Below are 24,577 nucleotides of genomic sequence, written 5' to 3'. Positions count from 1 at the left end.
ATGCTTTGAGGAGTAGAATGATCAGCTCAGATAGAAGGGAATCAAACTGGCATTTCTTTTGATTCAAGCTCAACTGCAGCTACAATCTATATTTTCAGGATTAGGTCCAATGCAGACGACTAATGGACACCCCTCCCATACCACTTCATGTACTGAATTGAGCTAGATTGCTCAGCTTTATTAGAATTTTTTTTAAATGGGAAGCTTTATGAAGATCTGAAAATGTTCAAAAGCTAATTTTTCTGTAGACCATTTTTGTGTTGCTAAGCAAAACATGTAGGAATCATTCTGATTGAACCTTAGACCTAAGGGGCAGAATGATAATTTAAATATTGATTATTGAAATATAGATTTTTATAAGATATTTTAAAAGTATGTGTAATCTTCAGAAAACTGAAAGTTTTAACATTATAGAAGTTACGGGTGAACAATAAGTAACATCTCTTTAATGTTACAACTAGCCTCATTAGCTGCAGTTAGTATCAAGTCTTGCATTTTGATTTTCAGGTGAGATTTCAGGTGAGATACAGCATTTTATGCTAAACCCTGAAGCCCATCAGTTTTCAATGTATCCTGTTTACAATGGTTATTTCTAGAGAAACACACAGCAAACCAGATCAGCTCTTGCAGTACCTGCCTGAAAAAAAAAAAATAAATAGAAAACTGCAGTGTCCCTGTTGACCTTCTGGAGCCAGCTATGCCTATAGTCCTCTGTAGATACCTGGTCACTTCTCTCCCACCCTCCCCTCCCCCATTATAAGCAGCACACACTTTGATGTCATGTATTTAAATTCCTATAGTTCCAACAACCAGGACCTTCCCAGCAACAGGGTATTTTGTGTTGTTGTTGTTATTTTCCTTCTAAGTATTGTGCGATTTAAAAAGTAAAATAAAATAAAACAAAGTCTTTGGTTTGGGTTCAGCATGTTGGATAAAATTCAGATCATCCTCCCCTAACAGAATGTCTGGAAGCTGTAGGTGGATTGTGGGACACTGGATGTGTAACAAAAGCACCGGTAACTCATGTGCAGGCACCAGCTGCACATCCAGGGCTCCTGCTCCCATTTCCACACCGAGGCTGCAGGAAGTCAGACCCTCTCCTATAGGACCAGGATTAACAAGAATGACCTTACAGCCTGGGGTCTTGTGCCTAACACAACAAAGAACCAGCCCCGTGGCCACTCACTCAACTTCCCCCCCACACACACACAGTGTGGAATGGGGAGGACAGAGGCCAACTAGAAGCTCGTGGGTCAAGACAAAGGACAAGGAGGGTTCTTCACTGATTAAGATCATGGGCAAAACAGACTCAACTTGGGGAAAAATAATAATTTATTTTCACACTAATCACACACACACAGACAACACACAGAGCAGGGCTTGCATGTGTTACCCCACCCTCCCTTCTTCCCAGGCTGAGATGCTCTAGAACTGACCATGACTCAGGGAAAGACAATCCTTAAAACAAATAAATAAATAAATAAAAATCAGTGAGTTTATTCCATGATATGTAAAGCAAAGAAATAAACTTGTGAAGTGAATTACAGGGAAATTCCAGCTGGAGCAAACACAAGGATTGCCTCATCCAACCTCTGGCTTAAACCAGGGTCAGCTGTAAGGTCAAGCCTGCTCACTCAGAGATTTAAACGTCCTTGATATCACATTTTAAGTAGGTCAATAAAACATTCTTTAGTGCCTGCATGAATATCCAGCTATCCCATCTATTCTTACTGGAAATGTTGCAGTTGTAAGCATTGCCAGCAGATGCCACCTCAGTGAAGTTGTTATAAAATACATAAAATCATCGTTCCTTGGTAAGTATTGGTACCTGCCCAGCAGCTTCACAGAATTACTTAAATCAGAAGCTGGTCATTGGAATAAAATCCCCCAAATCCTGCACCACCATCACCACCATCCCTCCTAGGGAACCAAATTTTCTTGGGTTTAGTGCAGAAACGAAACCACAGCGTTGCAAAGCACAAAGGTGTTGCATTCTGGTTTGGTGGGTTTTTTGGTAGTGGAGGAAGGGCCCCAGGAGTGGCTCCTGTAAGAAGCTGAGAAGCTCCCCCTGTTCTAAAACCAGCCAAAGAGCCATTTGAGGGACAATAGATGCACCTCAGTGATTGACATATGAAAGAACTGAGATAAGACCTGAGCAGAGAAGCACTTAAGGGAGAGCTGTGATGGAGAAGAAGAGCTGTGGCTGTTCCTTTGTTGTAGTGTTGGGCCCAAAGCATGACATTAATGGTGAGCCAGGCAGGAGAGGGAGACAAAGAAGCACGACATATTGCTTGATGCAAGCAGAAAGGCTGGAGCTAGCTGGCAGATGCTGATCACTGCCTTTACCCACCTCAGCTGGAATATTTTCTTGGTCATGTCTCTGTTTGGCTTTTAGTCTCTGAACATCCTTGTTGTTAGTAAAGTGGCTGGACAATGCTATTGGAAACAGGTGGAAGAACCTGTCTGCTTTTCTTGGCCTCCATTAGCTAGAGGCAGTTCCTCAGTGATAGGAGAAGCCCAGCTGCAGAAACACTCCTGCCTGCTGCCAGTGAAGCAGCCTGAGAAGCTTGATAAGACTAAATGCTGCGCTGGGGCTTGACAGTGTTGGTGGACTAGGACTTATCCAAGAAACAGCTCACCACAGCAGCGAGGAGACACCACCACGCCCCAACGTCCTGCAGCTTCCTGAGGATCTTAACTATATTTTTAAAATGAAACTTGTAGTTACAAAGGCACCATAAAGGAGGTGGGAGGGAGATCGTGTACTATTAGAAAAGCTGAATGACGTGGAGGTGCACCTTCAAATCGCAGAACAGTAAGTTATCACTGCTTCTGAAGACAGTTGTGGTGGGCATAAGAAGTCAAGAAACCGCATCTATAATGTCTTTACTTAGAAGGGGGAACAGGAACAAGGCAGACCCTTAAACAAAAACCATGGTGTTCATTCAGTTCCTGGACATTCTTTGAACTAAGGGAGCCCACCAGCTTTAAAAGGATAGAGTAGAACAGCATTCTCCTCCTAGGAGGAGTGAAAGGGAAGTCTCCCCTGGACTCTTAGGTTTCTCAGAGGGGAATCCCTCTGCTCATCATGTCCTTAGGGAAGGAGGCATGTCCACAGGAGTCCACTACTCCTTATTTAATGACCCTCTCTTCCTTTGTAATCTCACTGGTCTCAAGTTGGATGATAGAAACCTACTTATTGCACCCAAATGACCAGCTGTGCAGCAGTCAGTAAGCTGGAACAAATTATCTGGGATAAAAAGAGCAAAGAGTTCCTTGAGCAACTATGGCCCAAACAGCCCTGTATTGTCAAGCCACATACTGAGAGAGATGAAGTATTCATCCTCTGGCGATGCTGATTTCTCTCTATTGACTATTATCCAGGTTGAGTAGTTCAGACTTGGAGGTCTGACCTGAGGGTAAAAACTGAGATAGTGCCAATCACTCCTGAAGCTGTTGGTTCCCTGTAGGGCTATCAGCATTACCCCTGGGAATTGACACTTCTGACCTTCTCCTGTTCCCAACAGGCAGTGATTTATTCCAGTCACACTTGGTAAGAGGCTTTCTCAGCACCACTCCTGAGGTTCTTCTCTACCTCTTTGCAGATGCAGCAGACTTCTAGGAAGATTACAGATGGCATCTGTTCTGCAGCAAGGTGCTGAGGATGCAGCAGCAACCCCAACACACACCACTGTGTACTACCATCAACTTTAAGCTATACAAATATTTCCAAGCACTCTTGACAACTCTTAACGTTACTAACTCACCAAAATCTTTTTGCCCTACCAGCCTCCAACTCCACTGTCCATGGTACCATTGGTATGTCTCTATTCTGAATTGGTGGGATTAGCAGCTCTCTGCAAGGCAATTTTCTGTGGACTCAGATTAACTGTATGTTCATGGTATTTGAATGCGTTGCCTCATGTCAGGAAATAACACAACACAAACCACAGAACCAAGATTTCCTTCTCTTTTTTTTTTTTTTTTTTTTTTACTTGCAATTTTAGCAGCAGCATTTTGGATCAGGTCTTAGACATACAATGGTGTCAAGGTCAGATTTTTGATAGATGGTAAAATGCATTTTATCTGGTTGATTATTAAAAAGATTATTAATTTTGCTTTTGAGAAAACTGTACCTGAACATATCACCAAGGGCTGAAACCAAGAGCCGTTCAGACATTGGAGTAAAATGAAGCAAACAGAGGAATCCTTCAATAAAATCACTTAGAAGAATGAATGCACTTGACTAAAAACATCACTTACTTGTACCAACTGGACATCTGACAGAACCAAAGCAGCAGACCAGACCTCTTCTCCTTTCCCCCACCGACTATTGGTATTTGATGGTACTCTACCATCATCACTTGACATTTTAACTGCTCATTTGGTAACACAGTCTAGTGTTTCTGTAAGCTCACTGCAAATTTTGGGCCACAGGCAAAGGAGACTAAACACACAGAGTACTTCTTGCTACCCAGAAACATGAAGTCCACTCATCTGCATCTTTTCCGCTCTTGCAAAGAGAGGAAACCATTGCAATTGTGGTCTTAAGTTAAGTAAGAGTTAAGATTTATGGATGAAAAGCCCACTGAGAATTAAATAGCTTTGCTAGACTGAGAGAAGAGCAGACACTGATTTAATGAATGCCCAAAAGTTTATCGTGATACCCTCTATGTAGTTTGCTAGGATTATTTAACATATTGAAAACTTATTTTAAAAGAAGTCTAATCTTGCAGTCCTCACTAAAGCAAAGCCTCAGTTTTGAATGAGGTATAAAGGATTAGATCCTCTAATCAAAATCTCTTTATTGCCACCAGCTACTTTGTGTTCTTGCATAGAATTTCTGTAGACAAAATCTCCATAAATGTAAAAGAAATGTGGATGGGACCTCCAGGCACCACTCAAACTTTTGTGATGAGACAGGAGCCTTGGTCAACATCATTGAGATCTTACTATAAAATTATCCAGCAAAGAAAAATGCAAGACTTTTATAACCAATTTCAGGTTTTCACTCTGTGAAATAATTTTAAAGCTTAAATAATTTATAAAGTAATGTCAACAAATAATTTTAAACCATTTATTAATAGAATAAGTCTTCATTGAACCTAATGAAGACTGTTATCTTACTGAAAAGTAGCCATAGAGAACATGGATCTTTCTATCTTTATAAACAAACCTTCAATGTTGGAAGGCCAGTGTGCCATCTCAGCCACCTCTTTCTGATTTTCCATGAAGGTGGTTCTAGCTCTATTATCAGCTTGTTATCTTTCTCATCTACTTGTTACCTCTCTTAGGCCTTGACTAAATTCAATTAAACTACTTCCTTTCAATCCCAGATGGGATTGAGTGAAAACCACCCATGCCACCCATATGTTGTGCTTTTAAATACCTCACAATTATTTCACAGGGGTTTTGTTTTGCCTTTCAACAAATATGATATCATGGACTCCCATAAGGTGTGACATCCAGCTTTCTCTCCCTGTTCTCCCTACAGCATCCCACTCCCTCACCTCCACACCCACAGCACCAGGTGAATATATTTTTCTCTTGCATTCCAGTATTCTGCAGTTCATCTGCTCTGGATGCTATATTTCAACTTAATAAATCAAAGAGGTGGCCAAAGACTTATCCTGAACTCTCAGTCATTTATCTAAAAGGATGAAACTCAGTGAGCGCAGGACACATGTTCTTCCCGATTCCACTTGACAGCATGTCTTCATTCATCTCCATTTGGGCATGGAAATAAATACACCTTGCAAGTATCTTCTTCCTTTCTTCCTTCAAACCAGTCTAAGCCATTATTGTAACAGCAGTGAGCTCTGGATTACCCTTTCTACTCCACTCTACCCTTATGTGGCATTGTGGGACACTCGCAGAGCATCACCAAAGATACAGTCTTGATGTCTTCCTCTTTATGAGCTAATCAGGTGACCTCCTTCAAGGAAATAATATAGTTTTGCTATTTTCAAATCCACAATAGCCTGTGCTTTTTTTCTTTCAAAGCTGATTTTTTTTTAATACTTACAATCACATTTTAATAATTTCAGCATCCTTTGAGGACCAAAACTATACTGCTGCGTGCCCAATTCCTCCAGTCCTCCTTTTCCAACCCTCTGTTACCAAGATCAGCTGGAGCACACAGAGCTTTAAACAGTCATTTATGTTCAAATATCCAACCACATATCTCTGAAGCCTATCAAACGCAAAGACAAAGATAGCTTAGAAAAGCTTCTTTATCCATGCAGTTTTACTGTTGCTTAAGGTGCAGTTGTTCTGCAAAAGAGATTTACAAGAGTATTGTCAGGATTTTGTGTCAGTCTTTTTATGACATGTTCATTTTACAAGCTTACAGACAGCTCTTCCAATTGTCAGTCCTGAACACTAATCCTTGGCCTCTGGAAGTCAACTGTTTCTTTTCTGGGAGCCCCACTGCTATCAATAGCAATCAACCTTTATTAGCAATAGCAATCCCACAGCTGGAAATATCCCAATTAAAAATTCTGGGGGCAATGCAGAAACCAGAATGTAGTTCAACATGACATCATTGGCTCTGCACAATAACAGGTACTCAAAAAAGTCCTCCCAAAACCCAGCAGAGGCATTTGAACTGAAATGTAATGTTTTGTCTTTGCTTACAGTTAGGAAAATCTCCTGAAGTTACGAGTGTAGATGCAAGCCCTCAAAAGTCAGGAACTGCTGGTCAGAAGCTAACCATTTTAAACAGAATAATTAAACAGGCATTAAAATACCCTGCCCTTACCCCAGGGCTGCTCCTGAAAAGGAAGAACCGTGCTGACCAATGCCTGCCACTTGGCAGTGAAGAGCCCAACCTTTTGGCCCGGCAGCTGCACATCAGCTGGGAGAACAGAACTGCCCTTTAGTTCCTCTGACTGATCCCCACACAGGTACTGCCCTTCCTTCAACACTCAAATGTTGCAATCATTGCTTCCCAGTTACTGTTCCATGAGATTGGCTCTGCCACTAATGACTTTTTGCCTTATCCCTGTCTTGGTCCAGCTTTGTTAATGATACTTGTGTGACTCTGTATCTTGCACAGACTGCCATTTCATGAACCCCAGTGTATCCTGAGATTTTAGAAATATCTTTATTCTTTCATTTTAAACAAAACCTCTGTGCGTGTAGGAATAGCACCCTATGTGGGAACATCTTCCCTTAACTACCCCATCATATTTTTGCTGAAGCTAGAGGAGTGTAAACATCTCCCACCCCATCCTACCCATTACAATGAATACCTCTGTTCCCACTGACCTTATTTTTCCACTTCATTGGCTCCAGCTACTTCACACATTTCCCATGGCATAGCACAATATGGGGCATTGTATCTGGAGTGGACGTGCCTGCAATTGACTCCAGCTACTGCCTTTGCTGGGTGATTTCACAGCAAATTATTTGCTTATTAATAGATAGTCATAGAAGCACACAGTCGTTTTGATTGGAAAAGACCTTGCAGATCATCAAGTCCAACTGTTAACCATCATATGAGTAACAGTCTAGTTTGACCATTCTTGGGGGGTACTGCATGTGGGATTTTTTAATTGCATTCTTGATACTGGAGTAAGCGCTTGTGTGTTTGTACTATTGTGTCCTGAGGCTTGTCAGGTACTTTTTTGTTTGCTTGTTTAATGTCAAAGAGCATTATGCAAAGCAGCAGCATCCACATTGCTTGCCTCCTCCCTGCCCCCAGACTACTTTTCCATTTGTTACAGCATCACTATTTTTTGATATAACTGAAGAACTATGTGAACTATGGTGGGGTGCAGACCACTGGAACCTAAACTTCATTACTAATTCATAGAATCATAGAATGTTTAAGTTTGAAAGGGACCTTAAAGATGATCAGGTTTTATAACCAAAGTCACCTTAGCATAAATTTGCAAAGTAGGTCCATATCTAGGGGTTCAGAAGCATTCTTCGGCTGATGAGGAGCACCAGAAAATCCCAGCCTCTGCCCTGAACTGAGCAGGACATCTCACCTGCTGCAGCCCTGAAGCCTCAATGACTCTGAAGTACTAAACTATGGATTATAGTACATTAAAAAAACCAAACAAACAAACAAACCCCCCCCCCAAAAAAAAAACTCTGAAGGATTACATATGATCAGGAGTGCAGAAGTGTCTCTCAACTTTGAGTCAAAGACTCTTTCTTTGTACAAACCTGTATGTATAAGCCTTTATCCCCCAAAACATACAATTTAAATACAATGCACACATGGAATACCACGCTATGGAAAAAGGGCAGTTGAGGCACCAGCGGAAAGGAATGCAACTCCATAATCAATTTAGGTACTTACTGGTATTAAGTACCCTGAGTGAAAGAAAGAGAGAGAAGTTAAGAAAACAAATAGTTGAAGTCAAGGCAGAAAGCCAGAATATACAACTGGGCCCTTAAAGAAGGCTCATCCTGGTCCAACAGTCTTAAAACATGAATAACCTATACATAGTTTCACTTGGCTTCAATTGTCGTTCTAACCTGTACATAGTTTCATATGGCTTCAGACAAATGTCATTCTCCAAAGCAACTTCAGAGTCCTCCCTTGTTTGCATCAATGCTCTTCTATCATTTGCATCAATGCTGTGGTACACAGCACAGTCTAAACATTTACAGAGGGGGAAAAAAAACCCTCTGATACTAAAAAGACAATTCCTGATTCAAGTATAGGGCAAAGCACTGCACTCTCTGAAGCCTTAAGGATGGAGCTGGAGGTGAGGGCTCTGAGTGTAGGGGGTGTTCTAAATCTGGTTCTAGGTCTATTTGTGGTTCTAGAGCAGGTTCCCGCTCATGTTCTAGGTTAATGTGTGGTTCTGGATCCAATAAAATGGAAACTTTAATAACTACCTAGTTCAGCAACCTTGACTTCATTGAATTGAATACATTCTATAAACCATTATGGTACTGACTTTGTATTTTGGATCTCAAAAGGCCAAAAAGCCCAGTTGAATCTGGAATTCACAAGGAGCTATGAGAAGTCTTTTTGGAATATTTTGAAAGCTGAGCAACAAAACCACATAATTTGTGGCAATTTCTAGAGTATATTCTACTGTTTTGCACAGTGACCCAACTTGAAAGTTACATAAATTATGTTATCCACGAGCTGTTAACACTGCAAGTGAAAGAAATCAAGATGGCTCAAAGATCTTAAAAAACAATCACCCTCCCTCAAAACAAGACCTGTCTTGTGCCAACAAGCTCCATTTGCTTTGCAAAGAAAAATGCTTAAAATACATTCGCTGTTTAGAGCTTTTACACTTTATTATACACCAGTAATCTTTATCCTCACAGCACCTGGGAGAAATTTAGGTGTCTCATTTTGTAATGTTCCCTACTATAAACTTAGCTTTTTTTTTTTTAAGTTGATCAATTTTAAGCATGACTTAAAATAATAGAAGCTGATCTTTGCATTTCCTTCCCACCCTGTCCTCCAAAAATCTTAATATCTTTTGTTCCACTGAAGATGGATTCTACTTGGGAAGACTACCTAGATAAAATAAAGGACACCATAAAACTTCAAGTGTGAAAACTCAGTGACAGGGAACAATAAATGTAGAAGCTTCCTTAGCCATACAAACATTGAGTGAAGCAACCTAGTCCCCTGTCTGAGCATACTTAGGCCTGTTCATTCCCATGTATTGTTCACTTATTAAAAAAGTTAAGATAGCCTTTACCTTGTCCTTACCCAGATGAACTAAAGATTTGATATTTGCATCTCCAGAAATGTTTCAAATATATGACCAATGCCTACAAAATCTTGGCTCCTGCACTTGAAAAATACTCGTCTTTTGGCATCAAATGAGATTCCTACAACCTTCACAGCCGAGCAGGTGACAAAGGCAAAATGCTGGCATGAAAGGGGGACCTCATCCTCAGCACCATGAGAGATGCTCCACTCTCCCTGCAAGCTCTCTGCTCACACATCAGGTATTTTCCTTGCAACCAAACTCTTGAGATTGTCCTTAACACAAAAAGCAGGTTGGGGGAAGAACTGACACATACAAGAGCCACATTGCATTTCTGTCTTCTGTTATTTGACCAAGTAAAGTAACTGTGAAAATAGAGTCCCACCAGCAGTCTAATAATGCTGCTAAAAATCTATCAAATGCTGTAGCAGAAAGGTTGGCATCTGCTTTTGGTCAATTACAAGATCAAGGAAAGAGAAGTACTGAGAAAATTCATCTTTCCATAGCTCTGGAGAAGGGATGCTCTGCCCAGAAAGCCAGGATGCACAATCCAGAATCCGTGTTGTAAGTATCTCAGCAATTTTAAGTAATTAAAATAATAGTGTACCAACGCTGCAAGGCCAGATTGGATGTGACTTTGAGTAACCTGGTCTGGTGGGAGTTGTCCATGCAGGGAGTTTGATCTTTAGGGTCCCTTCCAGCCCAAACCATTCTGTGATTCTATGGTTGTGTATCCTTGACACAACGTTGTTTTCTTGGCAAGGCCAGACAACTTCTGTCCACCCCTCTGGCAGCTACAGCACAAAATTTTCTTTTAGCTTAACTAAAAAAATAAAAAAAAATAATAATTTAAAAAAATGTTTTTAACAATCCTGTTTTATCAGAAAGCCTTTTTAGCTTAAAAATGCCTTCACACCTACCAGGTTAATCTCTGCAGCTGAAATAAACAGGAGTTTGTTAAACTTGGCTATTCTGTTTCTACCTGCTGGATGATGGAAGGCTCAAAAACAGAGCTAAGGAGCTGTTTGCCAGCACCAGAAGGACCATTACAATTACTTCCTACTGCAACGTATGTGGAAATTAAGCTTTCGCAGCAATGTTTCAGCTTTTACGTTCTAGTTTTGGTTAAATTGGAGCTGCTTGCTCAGTATTATGGGGCAAGTAATATTTTATTGAAATAAGCTCTATGTGATGAATATACACAAGTAAGGATGCAAGTTTGGAAAAGAAGGAAAGCAGTTTTCAGATGTCACATTAAATCAGGCCTCTGGAGGCCCCCGATTTTGGAAGGATGGTTAAGGCTTGCTTCATAAGGTGGTCATTTGTACAAACCCAAGCCCAATTACAAAGAAGCTGAGTTACTCCTTTCTCCTGGCAGTCTGGGCTGATCAATCACCAGACCAGCAGGCAGAAACAAAATGGGTAAAAAAATAAACAGGCTATAGAAAATGAAACGTCTTGTTCCTGCCCCAAAACGCAGCTCGAGCTCTGTCACGTGTAGGGTAGAAGAGGACAGCCTTGGTCAACAGTTAAGAGAGAGGCTGCCGCGGGAGATTTTGGGAAGCCTGGAGAAAGAAGAGCATGAAACCCTATCCATGTGCTACCTTTAAAGATTAAATTAAGTCTAAAATGACCATGGTTGAACAGTCAACTCTTGCCTTTTCTGAAGCTGTTTTAAGACTAAAAACAGCTGAAGGAAGTTGTTCTCCAAATTTCAAAGGGAAGAGTTCAATTAATTGTTCAGTGATGCCTCAGTGGCACTGTAGGATATCCCCTAGGCTGCAACAATTATTACTATGAAACAAATTTATTTTGATTTTCCTCTTTGCTACACATATTAAGCATCTAAATCCTTTTGTTCAAATAGTTATAGAGCAGAAACTTTTCTGGTTTCTGCCCTCTCTCTAGCACTTCAATTACCCTTCTACAACACACACATACAAAGCCAGTACTCCATTGCTAGAGAAAAACCTACATCTTACATTAATCCCAACCAACCAGTTATTTATTTCAAAAAAAGAAAACTGATAAAATGCTGTATTAAAATAGCACCTCTTCTATAACCAGGAAAACATGGATATAAGGAGGAAAAGTTAAATGCTTTCATCAAGAAACTTGTAATAAAAGTGAGGGGTTCTTTTCCTCTTCTTCCCAAACCAACATTTTGAAGAGGAACAACAGACATTAGTGTGACATTAAATCTCTGTGCAGCTTGTAAAATATCAAAGCACCATTTTTAAGTCACTCCTCACTTTGCAGCACTGCCCTGATGTTTTCCTCTGTTAGCATCAGCTTTGGCAACAACAAAAACATAGAAAGACTCTGAGATAACTCTGTAATTGGAGTATTTTCATTTTTGTTCTTTTTAAAGCAGACATCTAGCCATTTCTCAATTATTAGTGAGGAATTTCTCCACCAAAATCTGTTGTCCTTACCTCTAGAAAATTTAACACTACTGAAACTCAGCAGCAGAGTTTATAAGATCTGTAGCACTTGTAATGGCTGTATCACTCTGTAATGCCAGCTCCAAGCTGCACCGATAACATTATCCAGTTCCTTACTCAAGAGACATTTGTCACTAATTTCTATTTATTTTGTCAGTATCTAACTCTGTTATTTAACAAACCAATTTAAGTTTGGAAATACTGCATACTCACAGCATACACAGGTGCTGTATTGTAGTTATGTTACTGCATGTAAAGTTACTAGGCCATTCACAACGTGACATCATATATAAAGGCATGCTGGAGCATATAGATTGGAAGTAAGCAATTGCATCCCTGATGGTATCAGAAGCAGGATTCTCAACCTCGAGTAAAAAAGCCAGTTCCTGTAATTCAAGTTGTATTTTATTGCTTCCATGTTTTTCATAGATGCATAAAAAATGCTGAACAGTATTTACTAGATTGTATAAATATAAGACAATTACGGCTAATGTCTGGAAACATTTCAGACTAAAAAGACCAAACTCTGCAATACAAAGTATATTGATTTCAGACAAGCCACGAAGACCCAGGGCTTGAAGATGTCCAACATTTTTATTTCTAATAGCTGAAAGCATATAGAGAAACATTTGTGATTTGGATCCAGTTAAACAAAGCACAAAACCTATTGCCTTTAGAATAAGGTGAATGACTTCATGGCACTGACGTTGTCCTTCAGCAGATATATAAAATGTATTTAACAATTTATCATGCAACGAAAAAGCTGAGATTTTACTGCTGGTGCAGACCTGGACTCAAGTCTTCACAGACAGGCTGTGCTGGGTCTGTCTGCACAATGTTCAGATCTCAAGCTCCAACACTGCAAGGCTCTGCACTTGGGGAGCAGGGTTTCAGACTTGAACTTGTCTCCCTCTATATTAGTCACATACATTAAAGACATTAACTTGGTTATATATTTCACCTTACATTCCTATGGCATTAATGAAAAAAAAATAATGTAAGTTAAAAGTAACACAGAAATAAAATACAGTACTTTATGAAGTGCTCATTCTACTCCCCTTGATTATTAGTCACCTCTTGTTTCCCTCAGAGTGCTTGGGAACACAAGAAACCCAGATGCTCCAACCAACATTCATTATTTTGAGTGTGCTAAATGTGCCACCATCTTCAAAGCTTTTTACAATTCCATTTATACATTTTCAAGGAAGGAATTTGCATTTTTGCCTGTCAGGAACCCTCTCTTCTGGAGTCCTTTCATTTGCCTACCATTGCTGTGGACTTGCGATTTCCTTACCTACTTTTCAAACAGGTGCACTCCCCCACTCCCATCCCTAAGCTGATCTCTGGAGATCTCCACCCTTGGGTGACTTTCAGGTGTGCTTCCATTACGTCATGCCAAAGCTCCCACAAGGAGAATTTTCTTTTTCATCACCCTGTTTCAGTAACAGCAAGTGGTCATCAAGATCAGCCACTCAGCAGAATTCAAACAAAACTGTTCATTCTTGAATGAAAGCACAGTGCATCTTGCTGACACTATGACAAATCATGACAGCAAATAGCAGCTCACCAAGTATTATACAAGTGAAACAATACACTGAAACACATTTGAAAAGTAATATAAACAGACTGAGTAAAACCACAGAACTTGAGTTTTCAGTTACAACCAATTAATTGCAGAACCATTGCAACTTATCATTTTGTAAGTTTCCTTTAAAGAGTACTTTCCTTTCTCTTTTTTTTTTTTTTTTACCTTCTTAATTTAAGGAGTCTTGAAAGCTGTCATTAGCATGCAACCTGTGTGTTCTCCTTCCGTGTAGTCTGAGATCTGTGTAGGAATGTGACCTCGTGAAGACTTAGTATGAGTCACATCACAAATGTTTCCATGAGTCAGGAGTATCTGAGTATTTAAATTTCTGAAGGATTTCCCCCCACACCCACCCCCATGAACTAAAACCAGGACAACCAAAGCAGATTTAGGGACCTCATCCAGCAATACTGCTTTCAAAAGCCTTGACCACACATTGACCTACCACACTAGAAAGAAACTCCAATCTCCAACTTTGCTTGGTGTAATGTCCTACTCTTTTTCAAGAAAGATTTTAGGGGAAAAAGAAAAGGCAATTAGAATTTGATTTCCTTTTACTGCTGGAGCAAGGCCTCCTGATCATCACACAGAACCTGAACCAGCACATCCCTGGTTAACTGCACTCTCCCTCTGAGTACCTGCTATTTATTAGGCACTGCACCTGACCTTCCCATGTCTGACAGGATCACACCTCTCAGTTTCCCCACACTTCTGGGTGCAGTGGTAATCTCCTCTTTACGTAGACTCCATTAAGTCACATAACTGCTAATTTCAGCTTTCTACTTTAGTAATTCCTACTTCAAAAGTCACTTTTGGGAGGTCAAACATGTAAACTGGCTGTGTAACTGAGAGATCCACTCCCATACAGCGAACAACATGGAATGTAATGGTAGGATGTTAAAAGGCCCTCACCTCTGACAATCCTAACACTCTGGCAAATACCAGAGTTAAATAAAATAATATTTAAGTCCACATTATACACAGAATAAAAACCTTTGCCTGTTGCATTGGGCTATGAGGAGCACTGCACTAATGCAGATTATTCCAGTCATTGTGGAAGATCTGCTGACAAAACCAGCACATGTGCCAACGTCATGAATGCTGACATCTTTCTAGCCTGGCGGGCACCCAGGAGTATCAGCTCCTCAGGGCTGTACTGCAGTAAACACTCAACTCTGAACAAGGGAAAGGATTTTTCACTTAGCCTGTGAAATCCCTCAATGGACCAACTCAATCAGGGCTGAACTCCTTGGGCCCCTCTCTGCTGCATATCCTATAGCATGTTGTCAGCCTGTGGGACTGAGAGCCAGGGAGAGTTTCACTCATTAGCAGAGCAGAGATTACTGGGCAAAAATAATAAGGCACATTTTTGGCCAGTTTTGTCTCAAATACAAGCATCTTCCACTGGTAGAGATTAAGGTCTCAGCCTAAGAGCCACATAAAACTTTCTCATCTGCTGCAGCCACCAGGCTTCATGACAGTGACAAAGACTTCCCTCTATGTTCATTAGGTCTTAATGAGCATGTCCACACTCCCTGTTCCCTCAGGGCTACCTTTCAGCTGCTGGGGCTGGTTCTGCAGCATCACAGGACTTACCAAGCTGTGTAGGTTCAACCTGGTTCCACAATAATTAGATAGAAAATGTCAAGCAGCAGATAATTTACCTTCAAACAGGTAATATCTTTTTTCTATTTTAAAATATACTTTATTTGCAAAGATTGGAAAGCAGCCTTAAGATTGCCCAGAAAGTCACCACCTTTGCTGACCATCTCAATTTGCGGATTCCACAAGCATGCAGATCGATAGGGTTTGAAACCTGTCTATGAGTTTTCAGGCCTCTTGCAGCCCTTCTCATTTCTAGCTGCTTCCTTCCTTGCAGGTATCAGCCTGCACTCAGCACTTCCAGAACTCCCTTATACTTTCTTTTCTTACAGCCACTTCCTCACTACTCTTTACATTTTTCTTTGCCTGTGTCAGCAGCCTGTGGACCAACTCCTAGAGGCTTTGCAAAAAAATTCAGGATATAGTTCAGCACACTTACAGCATATTTAGCACAGATAACTTTACTGCCGAGTTGAAAGTTGTTCAGAGAGTAGGTGGCTCCACATCACCACTCAAGAACATCACACTTGAAATGGTAAACACAGGATGATGATGAAAGATCAGTTGCAACTCTTACCATGCTTGAGCAGTTGCAGAAATACCTGCAGTTGCAAAGAGAAGTGAAAATATCATACTGATAATAGCTCTAAAATAGCTTGTTGTTCACCTAACTGAACAACAACAATGGCAAAATTAAGCGTCTCAAAAAACTGTCAGCCTGCAGCTGAGAGCTGCAATAGCCAGAGCAGCAGTACAGTTCATCCGTAGGAGTTGCTTCATGTCTTTGCCACTGTTTATCAGGTATATCAAGGTAGGATACTGGATAAAGAATACTCGTTGAGTTAGATTCAGGACACCAAACTCCATAAAATAAACATTAGAAAATGCATTTATTGACTGAGAGTTCAACTGGGACCCATTTATAAAATGGAAGTAATTTTACAAAGATCCTTGACTTTCAGCATCAGTGATGACCAGCTACCTGAAGAAGTCTCTGTGCAACGAGTGAAGGTGTTACCAGGTAACATGCAGACACTAATGCTGTGACTTCAAGGTTTTGCTGAGCTTTCCCAACATCTAGAGCTACATCTCCTTTTCTGTATTTTGGACAATCATGCCAAGTTCTATTAACACTTTTTTTTAAAATTCAAATTATAAACCCAAATCAATTTGAACAGATTTCCTGATGTGACGTACCAATTTCAACAGTCTCAGGTGACCATATCCAAGGAATTAAACGCAACTCCCATCAGACATTCGTATGGGATAACATAAATCAATAGCCTTTTGAATGTGAAAAAATGACAGTTGATTTAACAAACTTAATCTCTCTCTTCCATTTAGACTCCCCTAGGTGGATGCAACTAAACAATAAATAATCCTCAGCATTTCCACACACAAAAAATAACCCCTCAAGAGGAAGAATTTAAGTGAACTTCAGCCTTTTCTTCAAGTACTTCACACTGGCCCCAGGTTCACTGAAATCACCAACTTCTTCCCTTTTCACCTGCTCTCTATCATCCCCCCCTACACACACAGAGATAACCTACAGAGTAAAAAAAATTTACAGTAGCCCAAAAAATGGCTAGGTCTTGGCTTCAAAGTCACTTCTGGAAACTTTATTCTTGCTTCCCATTAGCCGAGTCTTGTTCAACTACCAAAAACAGAGGGAACTTTCTCTTGATTTTGCAAGCTTTATCTATTTAGCACTGGAACTGAGCCTACTTGAACATTTTCAAAAGAGCCTATGTACAGTGCTTATAAACATCAGTTTGATCAACAGCAGACCACCCTCCTAGTTTTATAATACACAACTTTAAAAAACAGATACTGTACAACTCTGGTCACTGATGGAAAGATTTAGTAATACTGTTCAGAAATTTCAATAATAAGTTTTTATACTTGTTGCCTAAACACTACCCCAACAATAGCACATCATTTTAGAATCTAGTGATTGTTTTATTAAAAAAAAACAAACACAAACCCCCCCCCCCCCCCCACTTTTATAACTCATTAAGATTTGTGCAAACTTGGCACTAGTACCAATGGTTTGCCAAAGCAGCAGTAATCCCATTATCCCTCTGAACCAAAAGGCAACAGCAGAGAAGTACAGCTTTCAGGATGCAAAGTCAAGGACATTTAAACAGCTACACTCAATACTTGGCCATAAGACAAAATGAGCAACACTGTCCTCAGTGTACAGACAGCTATATTAATCTTTCATGGTAGGTTTTCTTTTATTACCAGTATTGAAAATAAGTCATGAACATAAAAGCAGCAAGAGAAAAAGTCAGACTAACTGTAATTATTTTTTACCTGGTCTTGCCCTCTGCCCTCCCCCCTTCCAAGTTCTCTGTGGATACAGAGACCAAACTGTATGCCATGTGAGAATGTAAATCGAATCATATATTTAAAATTAATTTTATGTACAGCGGTTACCATTCATAAATGTTACACAGTCCCTGCAAATTACATTCTTTGTAAGGCAAGTCTTCACTTTCTGTACTTAATCTTCTGATGGAGAAACAAAGAGGGGTGGAAGCAAGGAGTAAGGAATTATCACAGTCAATAAAAATTTGGGGAATTTGAGCAGTAAACCTCAGAAAGCCTCCTATGAAGTTCCAGAAATAAATGGTGGCAGTGTGTATGTATTGCAATTTTATTTCATTCGCTCAAACAAAATGTTAGCATGTAAGAAATTTTAAATGACACAGTATGATAAAAATAGAGAATGAACTGAGAAACTAAAAACAAGGTAAACCTAAATGCATGAAAAGTCAACATTCACTAGTGATCATCTTCAATCTTTGACACTTGATGCTTGACAACTTTTTAAAACAATGAACTGGAAATCATTATGACTATCTGAAGAGATTTCAGCACCAGCACTAAGATTTTTACATTCAGTTGGTTTGCAGTTGACTTGGTAGCCACTTGTCTATGGTACAGGTTTATCACAGGTCAGATCACAGTGTTGAGGAAAGCAATGCCTTCCTGGCATTAGAAAAGATACCTTAAACTGCCCTCAGCTTAAGACATCCATTGTACAAAAGCACAGAACCATCACAATATGTTTTTTAAAGAACTTAGTTACCAGTAAGCAAAATAATCTTAGCTTCTGCAGTTCATTTTCAATACTGAAATCTCTGGAAACGGAGCAACTGTCAGTAGGACAGGAAATGTCTACAGTAACCTTTAACTCAATCCAATTTTCTGGAAAGAACTAGTTCGGCAGTTTGGGATTACAGAAAGTATGTATGTAGAAGTAGCACAAAAGACGACATCTGTTCCTTTTTCTTTTAAACAGAAATCATGTTAATTGTAGACCAAGGCACAAAACGTTTAGTGCATAAACCAGTTCCTTGCACAATCTATTAGTTCAGCCTTTAATTTTGGACCACTTATACCCATTCATGCTATTCCACTATGTTACTCCTCAACTCTCCTACAAACAAGTCAAACATCATTTCTGACATGGATAAACTTCCGTAATGCTCAAAAAGTCTGTGTAAAACAAAAAATTACATCAAAAAAAGATGAAAATGCCTCCTCTTGTTTGAAAAAACACAGTACTTGACAAGCTTACTATGGATTTTTTTAATGCCTTCAATAAATGCATGCAGAAAAGTGGTTTTGTGGGGTTTTTTTGTTTGCTTGCTTTAAAAAAATTAATAAACGGCAATATTTCCACTGCAGTCTTCTCTTAGAATATGAACCTATAGAAACAGGAGATATTTGAATTGGAGCTCACTGAAGCTTTTCCAAAGCTGTAAGTGCTGTTTTGATTTGGTGTTCAGCACTTAAGACAGTATGTTATTGAAAGCACTTGTCCTATGAATGGAGCTGCATATACTTCTAAGCGTTCTCTCCGAAAGTTGTGAGCAAACTTTTCCTTTGGATCAGGACAGATCCCAAAGCAAACATAGCATTGTTATGGCTGAGAAAAATTGACAGTGCAGAGGAAAATGGAAGATTTTTATCCATATTCTTTGTCTAAAACACTACAGATTCAATTCACAGAATTTCTATTCCACTGAATTGTACCACATTAAAAAAAAAATACAAGCATAAAATCTGAAAACTCCGAGAAACAAAAGTATCATCTCCCCATAAAAATGATTCACAAATTGTTGACTGAAACCCATGGCATATAATTTGCTGCTTTGCAGAATTTGGGTTGTATGGAGCTGTGGGGTTTTTTGTTGGTTTTCATTTTTTTCTTTTTTTGTAAGGAGGGTGGCAGATAAATTAGGAGAAGGGGGCATTTACTGTGACCTGATGCTCCATCATTCTAAGATAACTAACTGCTGTCCTGTTTCACTAAGCAATCAAAAAAAAGGAGTCTCAGAAAAAAGAGTGAAGCAGAGGGTCATGGTAAAAAGGTAAAGGAAAATGCACATACACAGGTGTATCCTCAGTAATAAAGATGCCTACTTGTTGTTCTCTCACTGAGACATGAGTTAGGTTCACATGGGAGTTTCAGAACCATTATGGAAGCGTTACTGAATTTCAAATAGAAAACTGAAAAAAGATACAAAAGGATCAAGTACCTGGTTCCATTAACATGGTTACTGATAAAAGTCGCATTTTCCTCTTTATTACACATGCATGTAAGATGAAGAAAAAAGTGTAGAAAGTAATAAAAATGTGTCACTTTCCCCCTCTCTCATCCTGCATCTTTCTGGGCATAAATTAAGCCTTACAAATGAAAAGGCTACTCTGTGACATGCAATTTTTCTTTTAATTAAAAAGCTGGCTGTGTTGTGTTACATTACAAAAATGTCCACATGCATAAATCTAAAAAAAGCCCCAAAATCTACTGCAAATCTACAACATACTAATGATTTACATTTGACTGCTGATTCGCATTATGTAGAAGTCTTAGATTTGGTAAAGCATCGTAACAATGTAGGAAGGCATCTACATCTTTAAACTCTGGACTGTATTTGCTTTTTTTATTTTCCTATAAAATTGCATGAAGGCTAACTAGAGAGGCTTCCTATCATAAATTCCAAAATCTTGATATGTCATCACTGTCTAGGTCATTCACTTACTAATATTGCCCTTTAAAGGCGCACGTTTCTAATCGTTCCATGTTTTGTGAACTGAACTTCTACATATCTGATCTTTTAAATTATTCATGGAAATATCAGATATGATAGGAAGACAAACCTGAGATACATTTGAAGTACAACAGCATTAACTTGCTAACTCCTTCATTAATAAAGAAAACCTCTCTGAAAAGCCTTCCCAAGCTTTTCCCTGTTTTTTGCCTTAACAAATTCTGAAACGTGTGCAATTTTATCTTGACATGAGTAGACTTCAAAGCACTGTGATCTTGTCTGGTAGGTGTAGGAATTTCTGCATAATCATTACAGTAACTTTAAGAGTCTTTTCCATCCTGCTGTAAAGGTCAGAAAAAAGCTGCAAACTAGGAGGGGAATAGCATATCACCAGAGTGATGTGTCTGAAGCTTTTCAGAATGGGTTGTTCCTCCCTCCTTCCAAGGGTCTGTCTCCATTTTCTTCTAACAGCTCACAAAACGTAGTCAGTTTTATATCAAGTTAAAGAGTCACATCGGCTTAGTACAAGTCTTTCTATGCAGTATTTGACTTGCTGAGCTCTTGCCTGATAGCTAGAGAGAGAGAGAGAGAGAGAAAAGTTAACAAACCAAATAGTTGAAATCAAGGCAGAAAGCCAGAATACACAACCGACCCCTTAAAGAAGGCTCACCCTGCTCCAACAGTCTTAAAACATGAATAACCTATATGTAAGATAGTTTCATGTGGCTTCAAACAAGTGTCACTCTCAACCAGGCATTATGTTTTCTCATACTGTACAAATTTTAACAGTTTATTTTTCAGTTCTGCATCCTCAAAGTCTACAACCTTACCTGATGACAATCACTACAACTGGTCTTATCAAGGAGCACACATGTGAGCTCCTTTGTTTATTTTAAAAGCATCCTCAGGACCCTCCCTTATATGCATTGTACTGTTCTAAAAGGCTGCAGTACACAGCACAGTCAAAAAGTAAGGAAAAGCACTGCATTCTCTGTAGCCCAAAACCAAGTAGCTCTTTCTACAACATCAGATGATGACATTTACTATTTTACTAGCAATAGTATCAGTTTAATATGACTTTCTTTTTCTATACTTCATGTTGTCACTTTCCACAAAGCAAAAAAATGCACACCAAGGCAGTAAAACACTATTTTCTTTTCTTTACTTCTTGACTGTTGGATCTTTAAGATTATTCTTCCACAATAACTTCTCTTAATTTCAGAAGACTATTTTCTGTTAAAAGAAAAATGAAAATTGTGAGAATTCTTTTATTTGATTCTTATGCTACAGACCATAGAGAAGACCAAAAGCTGGAAGCACAATCCTACTTTGAACATTACCAGTTTTGATATATGCACCTCAGCAGCTTTGGATTATTTAAAAATAACCCACAGAACACCAACATGATGTAAGGATAACTGCAAATTACTCAAATGCAGCATCCCTCCAATCAATTTTAGATACTACTTGGTGTCAATGTCCTATTAAAAAAAGCACAGGAGAGAAAACATACAAACACATTGATCAGAACAGGCCTGCCACAAATCACAGTATGCCACCAGACTAACAACAAATCTACTCTTACCAAAGTAACATTCATGGGCTAAGAACACATTATATTTACATTGTCATGCACCAGTAGCTACTTCATTTTAAGACTGAACAACAGCAGCAAACAGATTGATACCTACCATCAATGAGTTCTTCCTTTAATTTCGTTAACTCCTTCCTCATTTCATCTAAAATGTCCTGTGGTGTCAGAGCATAAGAAACATCAGTTTTGCAACATGAACAGATTAGATTTGCCACCTATAGTCTTATGCTGATAAAAATGCAAAATACTTTCTACCTTTCATCCATCTTTAACTCTTCTGAAATGCACAATCCAGCCTCTGCCTTCCAAGTTAATCCCTCACATCTATAGCATCCCTAAATCATTCTTACTGCAGGTAAAACAAATTTTTAAAAATCCTTCCATAAAAGTCCTGCAAGTTGTTTCCTGCAGAACTTATGAGAGGAGAAGAGACATACTGAAGTTACAATATTGCACTAATGTAATTGCTAAATAAAAAAAAGTTTAAAAAACCCACAACACGAAAACCCAACAAAAAACGTTGGCAAACTCCACTAAAGTAAGAAAGGTTTGCTACAGATGAAATGTGATATGGAATGCAAAAAAATATAGCTAACTAAAAACTGCAAGCCAAGGAAATATTCTAGGAGGAAAAAAAAAAGAAAGAGGGAGGGGATCAAGTTATTCCCAGTTGCCCAGTGGAATGTGAGGGAATGAGGGTGACTGAGCGAAATGCCATCCCCCACTTGCTGTCTTCTCCGTCCTTTCTTCTAACTGATTTTAACTCACAGTATCACAGTATCATTCTGGCTGGAAAAGACCTTCAAGATCATCAAGTCCAACCACTACCCTAACTCTGCCATGTCCACCACTAAACCTGCCCCTGTCACCACATCTCTCTTTAGATGTCTCCAGGGATGGTGGCTCAACCACTTCCTCGGGCAGCCTGGATCACCAAGTCCAACTCCCGTCCCAGAACAGGACAACCCCAAAGTTCATACCAGGTCCCTGAGGGTGTTGTCCAAATATTTCTTGAATATTGTCAGGCTTGGTGCCATTTCTGTTTCCCTGGGGAGCCTATTCCAGTGCGCCACCACCCTCTGGGTGAACAATCTCTTCCTAATGTCCAACCTAAACCTCCCCCTGCCCATCTTTCTACCATTCCCTTGGGTCCTATCGTTGGTCACCAGAGAGAAGAAGTCAGCACCTACTCCTTCTCCTTCCCTAACAAGGAAGCAGTAAGTTGCGATGAGGTCTCCCCTCAGTGTCCTCCAGGCTGAAACTGGTGATTTAGAGACAATGTTTTTACAAGCAGAGTGGGGGGTTGTGTCTGTTTCTGCAGAGAAGACTGTCACCTCCTGGCCAAACCTGCAGTCAGCAGGAAACTCATCCAGAAAATTTCAGCTGTTTTTTTTTTAAGCTTTGGGGTTAGCACATTGTTTACAACTGAATGTGCAATTACTCTAGTGTGCTCTAGACTTGTTGAGTTCTTCACGAGCTACTGGTGGAAGACACACACATGGACACACCTTCCCTGCCTGAAGTAATTCTTGGCATACGAACATGTACCAAAGCTGCCAAGGTAGGTCTCCCAATTCGCCAAGTCCTAGCCAAGATTACTGGAAAAGCAGCAAAAAGCCTTGGGGCAGAAGCGTGGCCACCAATTGCTGGAAAGGACCGTGGCAAGTAAGAGCTTGCCATACATGCAGTAGAAAGAGTGTGAGACAGTTTTGCCTTCAAAGAATCTAAACAGAGGCTGGAAATTTGAGAGAGCTGTGCTTTATGGATGATAGGGTCCCCATCCTCTGTGCCTTCAACTTGAAAGAGCCACAGAGAAGACAAAAAGCACTCCAGAAAAAAATAAAAAAAAGGAAGACAAAAAGAGTCAGACTGCTATAATCAACAGTATTTCATAAAAGCTGTAGCAAGAGTACTGTAAATCCTTGTGAGATTTTAAAATAGGAGTATCTCTTGAACCAACCACCAAGCCAGAACACATTCTAGAATCTCCCCACCCACTCAAGGACCAGCCCATTGATTCAAGCACCACTTGAGGAAGATCCCTCAAATCCAACTTCACAATTCATACCCCTCTAAAAACCACTGCCATCAACACCACCACCACCACACCCTCCTCCCCCAAACCTTTCAAGTCTGGAACCCATCCACTGCTCTACAGACCCCTGAGTGCAGAGCCTCCACAGCAGCAACAAGCATGTTGCTTTCACCCTCTCAAGGTCACAGATCTGACTTTAGCAGAGCCTGGAAAAGTGGCAGATCACACCACAACACACTGCAGCTCAGATTCTGGCAGAAAAGTAACTGGCACCATCTCAACATGCTCCCCAGAAAAAGGGGCTTCCACCAACTCAGTATGGACATGTGCCACAAAAACAGTACCAAGATCTCAAACATGACTCCCCATACCACACAACTCAGATTGGTACCGTTTCTGCACAAGCCTCACTCAGCAAGCCATCTGCAGGCCACCTACCTCCACGATACCATCCCTCTTCAAGCCTGCCACATACACCAGAGATACCATGCTGAAATGCTGCTCAGCCACAGGAATCAGGCAAAAACAGAAAACACATTATTCAAGTTTGCTAGGGCCA

General features: G+C 39.9%; 1 protein-coding gene across 6 annotated transcripts in view; it reads right to left on the bottom strand.

The window, feature by feature from the left end:
* Positions 1-16,197: 16,197 nt before the first annotated feature.
* The window catches only part of ENAH (ENAH actin regulator), a 100,495-nt gene continuing 92,115 nt past the window's right edge, over positions 16,198-24,577 (bottom strand). For all 6 annotated transcript variants that reach the window (XM_051614545.1, XM_051614546.1, XM_051614548.1 and 3 more), the window contains 2 exons: positions 22,081-22,138; positions 16,198-20,961 (listed from right to left, as the gene is read on the bottom strand). In XM_051614545.1, the coding sequence (XP_051470505.1) occupies positions 20,924-20,961; positions 22,081-22,138 (96 nt within the window). In that variant the 3' untranslated portion in view covers positions 16,198-20,923. The remainder of the gene's footprint in view (positions 20,962-22,080; positions 22,139-24,577) is intronic.

The sequence above is a fragment of the Apus apus genome, chromosome 3 (genome assembly GCF_020740795.1).
Source record: "Apus apus isolate bApuApu2 chromosome 3, bApuApu2.pri.cur, whole genome shotgun sequence".
Taxonomy (NCBI): domain Eukaryota; kingdom Metazoa; phylum Chordata; class Aves; order Apodiformes; family Apodidae; genus Apus; species Apus apus.
The sequence above is the reverse complement of the archived record's forward strand: the minus strand, read 5'-3'. Positions and strand labels throughout refer to the sequence as shown.